The sequence below is a fragment of the Triturus cristatus genome, chromosome 6 (genome assembly GCF_964204655.1).
Source record: "Triturus cristatus chromosome 6, aTriCri1.1, whole genome shotgun sequence".
NCBI classification, from domain to species: Eukaryota; Metazoa; Chordata; class Amphibia; order Caudata; family Salamandridae; genus Triturus; species Triturus cristatus.
Window position 1 is genome coordinate 431,052,004 of NC_140589.1, and position 15,375 is coordinate 431,067,378.

The 15,375-nt window shown below is 46.1% G+C and overlaps 1 protein-coding gene across 1 annotated transcript in view; it reads right to left on the minus strand.

Annotated features, from left to right (window-relative positions):
• GCLC (glutamate-cysteine ligase catalytic subunit) overlaps positions 1-15,375 on the minus strand; it is a 252,101-nt gene that overhangs the window by 171,927 nt on the left and 64,799 nt on the right. The window contains exon 2 of the mRNA XM_085610850.1: positions 11,014-11,126. Within this exon, the coding sequence (XP_085466976.1) occupies positions 11,014-11,126 (113 nt within the window). The remainder of the gene's footprint in view (positions 1-11,013; positions 11,127-15,375) is intronic.

Below are 15,375 nucleotides of genomic sequence, written 5' to 3' on the forward strand. Positions count from 1 at the left end.
CCAAGTCACGGGTGCCAGGGGGGGGGGGCAGGGGCGACCACCGAACCGCGGGTCAACCCACCGCCGGCGGGTCAGCCGGGCTCCTGGACAAGGCCACACCACCGCACCCCGCTCCGCAGTCCGACCCCGCTTGAGAGCTAGGAGGGCGCAAAAGCGAAAGTGAAAGTGCGGGGTACGCCAGTCGCCCAGCCCCGCTCGCCGCTGTTATTCACTTTGTCCCCGGATCGCCCCACTACTCCAATCCGGGGGGCCGGCGAGGAGAAGGCCGCAACCTTCGATCGATGCTCCCACCGGCGTCCGGGGTCCGATTCGAGCCCAAAAAACGGGTGGCGCCTCAGCTCCGGTTCCCCAACACAGTCCCCTCAACAAGGACAGGATATCGCCAGGATTAATTCAGGAGGTCGCGGAGGTCCTCGGGAGCCTCGCACCTACGCGGCCATCTTGGTTGCGCGCTAGGCTCCTCCCCCCCACTGTTCTTATTAGTGCATACATTTCTCACTAGATAGGAGACCTTTTTCCACTAGTCTAGTGCCAGGCACGGGCAGTGACCTTGGGTTGGAGATAACCTAGCCTTCTGTACTTCATTTAGCTGCATCTGCTCAGAAAATTCCATTATGGGCGTGCCTTCATTTGCTCTGCATTGTACACAATGTATCTCCATGTTTGCTGATGTCAGTCCTCTCTGCAGCACCCCTAAGAGACTGGGTAGACAGGGCTCCGCTGGAGTGTATCTGAATAAATATATATTGGTTTGTATTCTCTACTGTTTGATCAACTCTTCATTTGGTATGGAAGGTAGAGAGAGGTGGTAGCTAGTGACCCGGGTGACTCTAAACGGGCCACTTCCTTCAGTTGGCGCCCGAACGGGGACTCCTTCGGGTGACCCAGACCCTCCCGCGGATTGGGTGGAGTGGTCGGGGCCATCGACGGGTCAGACGTATCAGGGATCCCTGCATGAGAGAGTTCCTGCACTCACAGCTGTTTCTTCTGTTTCGCCGAGCGGTGCCTCGCCCAGTGGTCATTCTGACTGGGGTCATGAACAGCAAAACCCTTGGACCTGACCATTTGGTGTAAAGAATCGGCAGTGGAGAATACATTTGTTTTGACCTGCATACATCAAGTGAATTTGTTTTGGTTCTTTGTGGATATGGTACCATTTTGACTTGTATTTGATTCGGTCTGAGGACCGTCTTTGGGATCAAGGCACTTGCAATTGCTTTGCCAGGCAACATAACGAATTTGGGTCTCTTGAAATCGCCTGGCATTTGTCGATTCTTGGTTTCTTGTTGTTCTGCATCTGGAAGGCACTCCTAATTTTGATATATATGTGAAGCATGGTCTTGGGCCTATTATGTTTAGTAAATTATGGCACAAATATACGAGGCACAAAACAGAGTTGCAGTGGCCGTTGACTGGCACTTTTGACGAACAGTAAATTGTTTTTTACAGGAAACGTGGTTTGCGAAAAGAAGTAGGCAGTCTATGGTTGATTATCTTCGAATGTGGCAAAAGGAGGCTAAACAGAGACAATTAAAGATGGAAAAGGAGGCAGGAAAAAGGAGAATGCAAACATGGACTCGGAAAGCTATAGCACATCACAGAGAGAAACAGGAGAACGTGGAGATAAGAGGTTTCGATTGAATATTGATCAATCTTATGTGGCCCAAGAAGAAAAAGATACTTTTGTGGAGGAGTTATTAGATAATAGACCCCCCCCCCGCAACCATACACCCCACAAAAACTATATCCAACTGTTCCATTGCCTTTGCAGCTGCCCGTTACCATTTCTTCTACTGTCTCGGTTACGGTATCTACTGCTGCTTTTTCGTCGGCCGTGGCATCGTCTACTTCTCTCCTTAACATTCCTTCTGCTTACTTGCCGTCTGCAGCAACTGTGACTGTTAGCACCACCTCACGCCCATTGTTTCAGTAACTTTCTCACCAGCTTTTTCTCCTGTGATGCAGCCCTCAACATCATTGCTGCCCGTCACTCCTTCCTTGGTTTTTTATCCTCCGGATTCCTTCCGGTGCGCAGGTTTGGAGACGGATATTGGACGAAGTTTAAAGAGCACGGGTCCGTATGTGCGATCTGAAGTGGGAGATGCAGAGAAAAAGGTAGTGGCTAAGCAGGCTGCGCAGTGGGCCCGGGACCCCATTTACAGTGTGGAAGATGTGTGGAGTGTGATGAAAGATTATGAGCCTTTTGTACAACAGCATGCCCTTAAGCTGTTTGCTACTCTGATCAGTCTCTGGGAGCAGCGTTTCAAAAATGCAGCCCGCAGATTTTATACGATATTAAAGATCATGCATATGTCACTAATATGGGGGCTGATCAAGTTTGCCAGTATTACGACCTTGATTGCTTACCGGGGTAGGCTACTTGAGAACAGCCCCACCTTGGTATCTCAGTTTCCGATGCAGGAGGTTCATCCTATATATCACCCTGAAATGCAAGAGTTGGCGGAACACAGTACTGTCACCAGACCAGGTGTGGCGGCCCGTTTCCAAGAACAATGGGTTTATACTCCATGGAAAAGGAGTGAAGTTTTGTCTCCTAAGACTTAGTTACCCGATCCTAGGAAAAATCCTACTGCATATTATAAAGAAGTGACTGAAGCCGCCTCTACAACAGTAATGACAATGTTCTTTGGTTTATTGGTTCCGGTTGATATTAGGAGGCACGTCCACACACACAAGATCATGCGACAGAATTGGGTGGTATGGGATCAGGAGAGGAAGCCCGGTGAGCAGCCTAAAACAGAGATACTTGCTTTGCCAGCCCGCATTATGAAGTATAAGCATTCTCTTATTCCACCGAGAAAGGTTGATTGGGTCAAGTGAACGGCTTGTCGCCAGAAGAAAGATGAGGGGGTCTGATTTTTTCCCTCGTGTTGAAGATGTGTTTCTGGATTATAGGGGGCAGGATTTGTCCATTGAGGGAGGTGTTTGGTTGTTCGTTAATAGAATTGGTTCCAATTTCCTTCCTGAAATAGTGACTCGATAGCAGCCTTCTGAGAGCACTTGGTCCACCTCTTCCTTTGGTATTTTGAATATGGCACAGTATTATGAATATAGGGAAAATGAGGATAAGGAGAGGACGGAGAAGCATAAGGATTTGAAGACGAAGGTGTTGCAGCAGGCATCTAGGGGGAATGGTTGAGGACGTGGTGGTTTTGCCCGACAACTTTCCCGCACCAACAGGCAGCCTAATACTACGCCGTTCGGGCTGAATCAGTGTGCGTATTGTAAGGAGGACGGGCATGGGAGTAGCGAGTTTCCTGTACTGTTGCAGAAGGTGGCGGTCCCCAGAGGATGAGGTTCTTGTGGACGGGGTCGTGGAGCTGGAAGAGTGGACGGGGTTCAGAATGTTGCAGCCTCCCAGGGTCATTCTGATAATAATTACTTTGAAGACCCTCGGAGCGGACAGTATTATCAGGATGACTATGACACAGATGAGGTGGCAAGAATGTCTTACAGCTAGGGCAGCCAGGGACAGAGTGAGGGACAAGTTCCGATAGCTGTAGATCAATGCAGTCCTTATGTTACTGTGGACTTGCATGGCTCGGCTAAGGAATTTTTGGTGGATACAGGTGCAACAAATAGTTCTATTTCTCGCTCTTTGGCCCTGGGGCGGCTCGGTCTGGCCATAATAATGATTCTGTAGGTTTTTCTGGTATACCAGTTGCAAGCCCCATTTCAAAACCTCATGCATGGACTATTGGCCCTTTTACTGTGGATTCGTCATTTGTTGACATCTAATTGTGGAGAGAATTTGTTGGGTTTGGATTTGTTGAGGAAATTGCCTGCTACGATCTACTGTTCCCCGGCAAGTGTTTACATGACAATGGGTCCGGATGTGGAACACGCTAAGCAGTGTCTGTCCAAAGATGCGCCTCTTCCTGATGAGTTTAAAGATGTGCAGCCCACTCTGGGCAACAGGTGACACAAATGAGGGACTGTTACAGATACCGCTGGTTTCGATCCAAGTTAAAGACAATACTATTTTGCCTCGTATCCCTCAACATAAAATACCGCAGGCAGGCGAGCGAGCTTTATTGCAAATTGTACAGGATTTGGTTGAGAAAGGTGTGGTTGAGGAGACGACTTCTAATATTTGTAACAGCCCTATTCTTCCCGTTCTAAAACGGACACCTTTGGGTCCCTCTGATGATCATGCAGATGTTTATAGTTTTGTGATTGTTTTGCGCAAAGTTAACAATAGTAGTTCCCCAGTTTCCTGTGGTCCCTGATATTACTACTCTTTTAACAAGGATTCCTCCTACTGCTAAATTCTTCTCTGTCATGGACTTAAAAAAATGCATTCTTCAGGGTTCCTATCCATCCAGATAGCAGGTATTTGTTCGGTTTTACTCTAGCTGGCAGACGTTTTAGATTCTGTCGAGCTCCCACAGGTAATGTATTGCTCCAATATACTGATGATCTCCTCCTCGCTTCTGACACAGAACAAGGCTGCAAGGACAGTACAGGTAAATTGTTGTTGCATTTGGCACATCACGGACATAGTGTCCCTTTCCAAATTTCAGTGTAGTCAACAGAAGGTCACCTATTTAGGTCACCTACTGTCGAAGGAGGGTAGGAGATGGACTCCTTAGCGCATCAGTACCATTGTTAAAATGCCCGTTCCACAAACTCAGATAAAAGTGCGCACTTTCATAGGTATCAGTTTCTATTGTCATCAGTGGATACCCAACTAGTCCTTACTAACAAAGCCCCTGCTCGCACTAACTACTAAGGATGCGCATGAGCCCCTGCCTTGGACACCTGATTGTCAGCAGTCTTTTGAGCAACTAAAATGAGCGCTTTGCTCCAGCGATTGGCACGCCCAACTACAACATGCTGCTTGTATTATATGTCTGTGAGACGGCTGGTTGTGCGCTTTCTGTTCCAACACAAAAATTCAGAGATGAGCAACGGTCGTGTGCTTATTTTTCCACTGTTCTTGACCCTGTCACAAGAGCCCTCCCGAGCTGTCTAAGAGTGGTCGGGCTGTGGCTGTCTCCATAAGACAATCAGCTGGACTCGTACTCTTTCCTTACTTCCCATGGTACAAAGATCCAACACAGTTACCTTATATTGAGGCTTTTGTCTGGTTTGACACTCCCTAAGAAGTTAGCAATAGTGAAGTGCAGAGCCCATAGGAAAATTACTGATGAAGTAGGTTGGGGGAATGCTTTTACTGACTAGACAGCTAAGGAAACGGCACGGACTAAAATGAAGAAAATGTTTGTAGCAGGTTCCAATAGGTGGGTGCCGGAAGTCACTATGTTTGAAGATACACTTGAGAATGTGAAGGAGATACAGAGTGAGCCTACAATAGAATAATTAACAATATGGCAAGAAAGCACAGTGCAACTGAACGATGAGGGATGTTGGATTGACAAGTCAGGGAAACAGAGATGGATGTTGCCAGATGCTTATGTTCTTCTTGTGGTCACAATGGCCCATTGCCTAGCCCATATCAGCGCTAAAAGTTGTTAGACCCTGTATGGCAGAATGACAACATTCCAAAAACAGCTGCACATTTAGTGAAATACTGTATGGTGTGCATAATGCACAATCCTGGAAAGGGTACCCCTACACCACCTGGTAATTTCGCACCACCTACTTTCCCCTTTGAGGTCCTTCAGATGGACTACATAGAGCTGGACAGGTGTAATAATTTGAAGTATATGTTGGTGGTGGTCTGTGCATTCAATAAATGGGTTGGTGGTGGTCTGTGCATTCAGTAAATGGGTTGAGGATTACCCCAGTAAAGACAATACAGCTGTTGCGACTGCAAAAGGTACTCCTGAAGGAGTTCTTTCGTTTCGGCTTGCCCGGTTTGATTTGGAGTGATAACGGAAGTCATTTTAATGCCAAGGTCATTCAGCTAATTTGCGATGGTTTAGACATAAAACAGAAGTTTCATGCTGCAAACCACCCACAGTCAGCAGGCTTGGTTGAGAAGTACGTTTTTTGTGGGTGTATCTGGGCTAGAGTATAAATTTCCGTTGATTGGGATAAAATCCAATTGATGCAAATAGATCAGATGATGAGAATCAGATATTTGTATTTTTTATTAGTAGCTACAAAAGAAGAAAGGATGGCACAGCCAACACGTGTTTCGCCCCCTAATTGGCCATCAGGCCTGGGGCTTCCTCAGGGCTGTACATATACAATGTGAAACCAAGGGTTGATTAAGACACGGTGTGGTGAGTCATGTGTATATCATGTACATAATAGTGGGTGGTAAGTAAAGAAGCAAAGCGTTAAGGGGGAGGAAAAATAGGTATGAGAAGAGAGAGTGGAAATAAAGTGAGAAGGGGATCAGGGTAGGCTTGCGGCGGATTGACAAGATTAAGGAAAGCAAATTTGTGTGGTGTGATTAGGAACGGAAGTGTATTGGTGAGGGAGACAGAAGTATAGTAAAAAAGTTATGCAGAATAAGGTAAGTTTGGTAGGAACGGATAAGCAATGTGATTAGAATGTTGAGAGTAGAAAACGAGAAGTGGGTATATTTGGCGGAGAAGGTTAACATTTACAATTCAAAGAGCATTTTACAGTTTAATAAACAATTCCCGGTTATCAGGGTGTATGTTTGCGAGGAAAACATAATACCAATTACATTGTTTAAATTCGACGTCAAGCGGTCATATAGAGATAGAATAGAATAGGAATTGTATGTCAAATAGGAGCAGAGTAGTCAAAGGAAGTCAACAGTATTAAGTTAAATTCATTAAGCGTTTCCAAGGTTTGTAATGAAATGACGCGATCATGTGACGTATAGAATCAGTTATCAACATTTACGAAAGTTGTAGATATTCACAATTCGGCATTACGGGTGTATGTTTAAAACAGAGGCAGAGTGTCAAATGTCATGCAAAATATAAGATAAAAGTATAGTTACAGTATGAATTGAGAAAGCCACATCAAGGTTGCCGGGTCAGGCACGAAATAAAAGAGAGGAAAGTTGGCATTAGTTATGTCTTAATAAGAACGGGTAAAATGGTGTGTGGCGCCAAAAAGTGAATCAGTGACTTTGTGTGATTCGAGGTATCGGCGCGTCTTGGGTCACAATGTCTAATCTTTTACATTTTTAAAGGAAAATGTGACAAAGGATAAAAAGGTATGTGGCGCCGAAAAGTGAAACAGTGGCTTCGTGTAATTCGAGGTACCGGCGCGTCATGGGTCACAATGTCTAGTTTTTTACATTTTTTAAGGATAATGTGACATGCAAAAATCGAATAGAGGTTAAGTTTATACAGGTGATAGTTCCTCGGTAGGTACGATCTCTGTCAAAGAAGTAAGCACATGATTATAAGAGTGGAACTATCGCCGAGTGAAAACGGTGCTCTTAGATTTTCCATATACTGTAGGTGGTCAAAACCAAGCGTGAATGCTAGCCTATACGGAGTTCAAAATAGTGTTGAGAGTAATGCAAGGCATACGCATGCTCTAAACAGTGAGGTGAGCAAGTTCGATTTAAATATTAAGCAGGATCAGGATTTCCTTACCAGGTGTTCAGGTAAAGTGGTATTTTTGAACGAGGGTTTGTGAACCCGAAGATTTCTAAAATACAGAGTACAACAGTACTCTCAAACTAAAGTTGGCAAAAATTCTTAAGACTACGGGGTTACAGTGGCCAGATGCTTTACCATTAGCTCTTGTCAATAAGAACAGCAGCACATTCTAGGACAGAATTGTCACCCTACGAGGTCGTGTTTGGAAGCCCGGCAAATGTCTGGGGCGTCCCACGCCCTTGTAGGTTTTCAGATATGGAGTATCCATTGCTGATAGACTATCTTTGCCAGTTAACTGAAAATTCCCTTCCAGCTGCACCACAGGGGCCCGGACACGATATCCTGTCAGGAATCGCGATGTTCGGCGCCTGCCTAGCCGATAAACTACATTTTCCAGAAGGCTAGGAGGGGCAGAGCCAGCGTCTACAAGTAGACGCTGTGCCCGTTTAGCAACGTGCGCGATACTGGAATATTGTTTGGAGTGCATTTTGGCTCGACCGGACGTCGGAGCCAAACTGGGATAGACGCTCTTTGGATGCAGCGCTGCTGCAGAAGGACTCGGCCCTGGTGAGCAGTACCGGGACTCGGGAATCTCACGGCGGTGAGTTACCACGGCACCCAACTGAGAGAGCATTGGATACTGAGGCACGACGGTGAGGTAACCGCGGCGCCTATTGAGAGCGCACTGGATTCAGAGGCGTGGGTCGGCGGTGAGTTACCGCGGGGCCCAATAGTATCTCTGGGAGCACAAGCTGTGCACTGGGACTGTGGTGAGTTGTAACCGAAAAGTTAATTTACGAGGACTCTAGGGGCGTTTCTGGACAAAGGACACTGCTAGTTAATATGCCGTTGAAAGCCCTTTTTCGGTATTAGGCAATTTGTATTTTTCCATTTAGGAACAGCGCGTATTCAGTTCCTTCTGGATTTTGCATTTCAGGTGGCCCCCGGACGGAGAGTGCCACAATTACCTTTCTCCACAAGGAACTGTTTCATTTGGACTTCCTTGAAGCGAGCCATTGGCATTTTTGTTTTCACTATTTGCAGCTTTTTTTTAGCTATGGTGAGCAGGAGGGAAACCGGAGTTTGGGTGTGCAAGGCACAGGGTTGTACAGGACTGGAGTATAAGTCAGGTATATATGTGGTCTCATGTATTTGTGTTCTGTTTTGTAGAACTTATCCACCAACGGAGGCTGGTTGTTCTCAGTGGCTAATGCAGGCTTGGTATAGTACTACGGGGGATAAGGTATGTATGCCCCATTAGTGAGACTTCACGAGAGAAGCATTATTGTGTATGTATATTTGATCTGTGTTACCTTTGTTTTACAGGTTCTCCTCCCTGCTGTTCCCAACCCTTCCTTTCCCTCACTTGGTCGCCCTACCTACTCTGTAACTTTTAGTTGGAGTTTGGGGATGTCAAGGGGCGGACCCCTTATTGCATCATCCGAACCCTGAGGAGTACAGATTTCTGACATATCCAGCCTGGGGATTTTATTTGGGTTTGCAAGTTCCAGCGGAAGAAGAGTTTAGAGCTCCGCTGGAAGGGACCTGAACAGGTCCTCCTGGACACACGTACCGCCGTGAAGGTTGCTTGCCGAAAGAACTGGATCTACGCCGCAGGATCCCTCTGCCCTTGCCCTATGACCAATGGGTGAGGGAAGGCATTGGGGACGGAGTGCGAGAAGGTGCCTCAGTTCGTCCCCTTCAGTGATGCAAAGCGAACTTGGACCCAAACAGATTTGGAGAATGAAATACAAGCTATTAAGGAGGCGCTGTTTGCTGATCCAACAGTGCCTGGGGTTGCCAAGTACAATTTGCGTCCTCAGTTGAGGGACGGTGCACAGAAGGATAAGTCAGATTAGATAGGGATGGACTGTGTAAGTCAGGTGTACTTTGTGATAGTACCAACGGAATCAGTTTAGGGTGATGTGAGACTTGTGCACGGTTTGTTTTCGAATACTGGACAGGATAGTTCAAAGGGTCTCCCTTTGGGGGTACTTTATCCTGATCGACGCTGGATACATCACAAGCTTAGGACTGAGCAAGCTCCAGTGCCGTTGCTCAAGAGCGCCAACGTATTGATGAACAATAGGAGCCTGTACCAGTGAGGCTCTGACAGACACTAAGAACATCTGCCTTTACTATAATTTTGTTGCACTTCTCTCCTGGTTTAATAATGCATCCCTTTGGACGGCCTATTGATGAGGAGGAACAGCCATTTGCAACGCCACGTTCAATGAGGGGTTGGACGACAAAGAATAAAATAATTGGCATATTAATAGTTGTGATTACACTAGTAACAATACTTGGAATATCCTGTTTTTTAGAGGAGAAATTCCCTGTCCATTCTTTGGTTGGTACAACACCTGCTCCCTCTGAACACATGTGTTACTCTAGCCCCTCACAACGAAGCGCATAGAAAGTCCTACGCAGACAATGTATTTATACAAATGTTTCATTAGGCTCATAATGTGTCCAATACAACTAATTATTGTGTTTGTGGGTTACTTCCATCGGTCACTCATAAGAGCGACAATTTGTCAATGCCACCGTCGTATACAGGCAGCTGTGACAGGTTGGTACGAATTGTTTCGACTGGTGTACTCCCAATTTCATCTTTCTACCTTGAATATAACATCCACTGACGCTCACACTGCGAATGAGTATTTACGCTTTTATCAAGCGTTCATCCCCATAGGACTAGCAGGACAAGGGGCTCCAGCGACACTGTCCTCAAAGTCGTGTCTGAAAAAGTACCATAGAGTGAAAGACAGTGCCTGGTTTCTCATGGGTATAGCGGATTTCAAACGGTTTAACACAGCTGAGTATTTTCAATCCTTCCAAGGTCACAATATTACCCAAGATAAGCCGATACCTGTTTCAGTAGTGAATACCACAGCTAGTTTTTGTGCCCAAGTCCACCTCTTGACTGCAGGAATATGCCTAGCATGTACAATATCAAAGCACAGGAGCTGAAGACTGCTGTGACAGACAAGTACTGCTCATCTATAGGGCCATTACATTTTGTCTTGCAAACTATACTTTTACATGGAGTGGTTTGTCATTGTAATGTGCATTAGGTAAACACGGATTCGGTCACAGACAATACCACCACTTGAAGTTGTGTAACCATTTTTAGTGAAGCAGGATCCAAGGGGTACATACAAAATAAAAGGAACATCACTCTGTATTCGATCTAAAGGATGCACAAGAATCAAACATTTCACAAACAAGAAAATAAGCATCAGATTCCATTTTCAGGGAGGCTAGTTTGCAGCCGAGGAATGAGATTGGTATTTTGTAACACAGTTTAACAAGGAATAAAAGCACTCATTGTGTGCAACTTAATGGTAATAAGGATTTGACTACCACCAACAAGCAAGTATTGTTTGAATTAAGAGATTTGATTTTTTGACAAAGAGCAAGCAATATCATATACAAAATCTAGATCAGTGTTACGTGGCTTTGTACACATCTGAAAATGTCAGTTACTCACTTTGGATTAGCCTTCTCTCCTTTATCCTGTAGTATCTCAAGAAGCTCCTCTCCTTTAAGGACCAGACGAACCTTTTTATTTTCATGGTCAAAAGCAACCAGCATGTACTCCACCTATTAGGCAAATCACAAAAAATAAAGCGGTCAAAATTAAAATCCTAGTACTTGGGTTCTACACTTGTAAATAACAGGAGCAGTCTAAAGCATGGCCACCACAGTTCTGCCAAAGATAACCAGGTGTAGAGAACAATCAATGGGCATTTCCCGTTTCAAAAGTTATATGGAGCAGTTACCTGTGTATCCAGACCACATTTCCGCCTCCACAAAAAGGTAGAACTTGGCAAAAAAAGTAGCATCACCCCTATGTTTAGAAGAAGGGCACCAAGGTAGTAAAGATAATTTAATTAAAAGAAAATCACCACAACTTGCTGAAGATATGCAGCACCAAAGTACTGTTTAAATGGCGAGAAGATGTGTTTTCCAGCATACAGTTTGTTAAATGTCCCACATCCACCACCACAGCAGAGGAAGGCCTCCTATATTACAATAGTCGCCATGGTAGCAGACGTTCACAACCTCAGTAGAACTTTTCACCAAGTCTATGCGAAGTCACAAGTGGATACACTAAAATGGGTATTCATTGAGTGTACCGGATAGGGCAAGCTTACTCAGCATGCTGGTAGTTCTTCCATTATATTGAGTACAGAGGTAGGGCCTGCTAAGGTTTGTCGTATTGCGTACAGTGCTCGACAACCGTGAGACCTGGTGGATTGCAGCATCCACGGCAGCCAATCTTCACATCGACCTTGCCTTCCTCTCCCAGATACAGATTTCAAGAGCCTTTTACAATGGTTGAGTCTTCCCAGTCTCTTGCTGGCCACCTCTATTACTGCTGGTATTTCACACTGGAGGAAATAGGCAGTTTGGCACCGCCCAGCTTGCCACTAGTTAACTGTAACAGTGATTAAAGCTATCTGTATTGTCAGTGCTTTTGAACTGATGGTGGGCATTGTTCAGCCTTCCTTTACTGTGGCTTTTTGGATATCCCCTTCATGCAAGTTTCTGAACATACCTCACCTTTGTTGCCCAATGATCCCTGTGGAACATCTAGTGGACGTTCAGACATGTACCCTCTTTCTGTCATTGCCATCTATCTTTTTAGGAAATGAGCTCCAGAAAGTTTCACCATACCAAATGACCACATACACTTAAAAGTTTGCTGAAAAATCCATGGCCCGTAATGCAAAAACACCCAAGCATTAGCCAAACAAACCAAGCATAGCTCAAGCAGAGCTATTGGCTTTACCAAGATCTTTTAGCCATGTTGCAGATAAGCACGTGTGAATGGAAGAAATTCGTCCAGGGCTGAAAAAAAGTGAACCTGAAGGAGCATACATGAATCCCAGGACGGCAGGGTGTTTGAAAACTGGATCTGCTATTCAGCTTACTGGTAGCATAAAAAAAAAAAAAAAAAATTACTATGCACGGAACATTAAATTAAGCAATTGAGCATAAGGCAATCATAAACCGTTTAAATCGTTCAGCAATGGCTGTGTAACACTACTGAGGAAGTTTAGTGGACTCCTGCTGCCCATTTGGAAGGCAGCAGATGCGAGTTGCAATGAAACTCACAAATGGTAACAGGTGAGCGCCAAGCCTTTTACTTTATACAATACCCCTCACAGTAACAGTACATGCGTGCTGCTAAGCAGACCTAGAAAGATAACGTGCCACCACTTAAAACCACAGGCCATATGTATAAGAAAGTGGCTCTGGATATACAGCACCGAAGTAAGGTTTAGTGTGTACAGAGTCCACAGAAGTTTGACAGAGGTTAAAGTTACATATAACCTTACTCTCTAAAGTGGTAGCTTGGTTGAGCAGTAGGGCAGTATCAGAGGACAGTCTAAAGTATTTGTTGTACACACTCAGTAAGCAAATGGTCTCACACTCAAAAACTGAACTCTAGGCCAATTGTTTTATATATAAAAATATATAGTTTTATTTTAGAACCACAAGTAGGTATCAAAATACTTTCTTAGAATAAGATGCTCTAGTTGAATACTTTCAAATAGCAATAGAGTTTTAGATGCAATAGTTACAGTTGTTGCGATAGGCAACACAAGTTAAACACAATTATAACATTGAGCTGAATGGGAATTTTTCAGTAAAGACAATATCAATTACTATGCATAGGTTTTTCTTACTCAGGGCCGGATCCTGGATTCAGCCCTGGTGCATCTCCTGTAAACAGTTGAAAGAAATCGTTTTTGTTACACAGGCGATTTTTAAGGAATATTTGTACGTTTAGAAAAATCAACACTGGCAAAAACCAGGCAATGTTATCCTATGGAGGAAAATTTGGTCATCGGAAAATCGCAGTTCTAATTACTTTTCAGGGTCAGTGCTGGGCACCAAGATCAAGCACTTGGATCTCTCCTGGTAACAGGTGAGTAATTTCGTTTTCGTTGTTTGGCCGATTTTTAGTGAATATTTTAAAGTATCAAAACTCGACACTTAGAAGAATTTCCATGTGAAACCAGTCAATGTTACCCTATGGAGAAAATATAGGTTATCGGCTTTCAGGCAAGTACTCAACTGGCAGAGTTAAGGTTCTGGGCATAGGCTCGGGGGTCTCCCAGGGTCAGGTAGGTACAGTTGTTACACCCTCAGCGACACAGGGGCAGCCGGGTGCAGAGAGAGGCCCAATGTTAGCCTATGGCGGGCAGGGGGCCTTTGGTTGGTGGCTGCTAGCAGGCAGGCCATGCGGCTGCGGGAGCTGGGCTCCTGGTCACTCACACAGGGCAAGTGGGGAAGTAAGATAGGATAGAGGTTGCACTTCTAGGGGCACTCGGGCGGCTGGGTGCAGGGTGCTTTTGAACCGTCGGGCGCTCAATGTATTTCAATGGAGAAGCTGCAAGATGAACCAAGGCTGCAAGCTCGGGGATGGAGATTCTTCAGGTGCGACCACCACTTTGAGAGATAAGTTGTGAAGCTGTAGGTTAGGTAGGCACCCAGGAGTTGGGCACAGTGGGCCGCAGGGCGCCGGGGTGTCTTTTGGAGTCGGGGAATCTTACCCTCTGGTCACGGTTGGGAGTGAGGGGGGTCCCTGGTTCTGAGGCTACAGGCATCATCGGGAGCGCCGAGGAGGGTCCTTGGGTGCTGGATTCTTGGTCACAGTCGCCGGGGGGACGTCCTCGTGGTCTTTGTTCACTCAGGCACAGGCCGGGCTCGGCGGGTGCAGAGTGTGCTGGATTCGTGGTTCCTGGCTGGCACCAGGGGTTGTTGCTGTTTGAGCAGAACCACTGCTCGTGGGAGTCCCAGTCTTTAGATGAGCAAGGCAGTCAGGTCCTCCGGGGTGTTCGAGGTTGAGGACCACTGGAGATGCCAGGGTTTAGCAGTAGCAGGTTGAGGATCGACAGGCCTGTAGGGCTGGGGCCAAGTCAGTTGGTGTCGTCCTCTTGTTAGCAGCTGCACGGCAGGTCTTCTTTTTTCTTGTTGTTCTTCTGGTTTCGGATTCGGGAGACCTAGTACCTTGCCCAGGACATGCATTGTTGCAGGCCCAGGAGGGAGGATGGCTCTCTACCCAGGGGTCCAGCAACATGTCTGCTGGGTGGCAGCCTAGGCAGCCTCTCAGGCAGGACGTGGAATGTGGGTTAGTTTCAGGGGGCAACTCTAAGTTGCCCTCTGTCGTGCATTTTACATTAAATCCTACACTGGAATCAGTGTGGGTTTAATGTGCTGAGACGTTTGACACCAGACTTCTCAGTCTTCAGTGTAGCCATCATGGTGCTGTGGAGTTCGTGATGACGACCTCCCAGCACCATATACTCTTAATGGCAGCACTGCACTTACAGTGCCCAGGAATGGACCTGGGTACTGTAGGGGTACAGGGCTCATGCACCTGTACCCACACCACTGGCATAGGGCACCCAGCTAGAGGGGTGACTGAGGTATGCCAGGACAGTGTGTTTGTGGGCATGGCACAAAGGGATGTCTGCCATGTCGACTCTGTTTCGTTCTGTACCAAGACACTCAGCCTGCCAGGGCAGTGTGTGGGTGTCAGGGTACAGGGCCTCTAAGGGTGGCACAATAAGTGCTGCAGCCCTTAGGGGCCTTCTCTGGTCACAGTGCCCTGGGTACCTAGGGTACCATTTACCAGGGGCTGACCTGTGGCCAGAGATGCCAATTGGGTGTTGGTTTCAATACAGTTTTAGGGAAGGAACATAGGCCCTGGGAACCTGATTGGATGAAGCCCATGGCACACTCAGTCAAAGTACATCAGCAATTCGGCAAAAAGTGGGGGCATACCATGCAAGAAAGATGGCACTTTCTCACAATGCTTGGAATAAAAATTTGATAC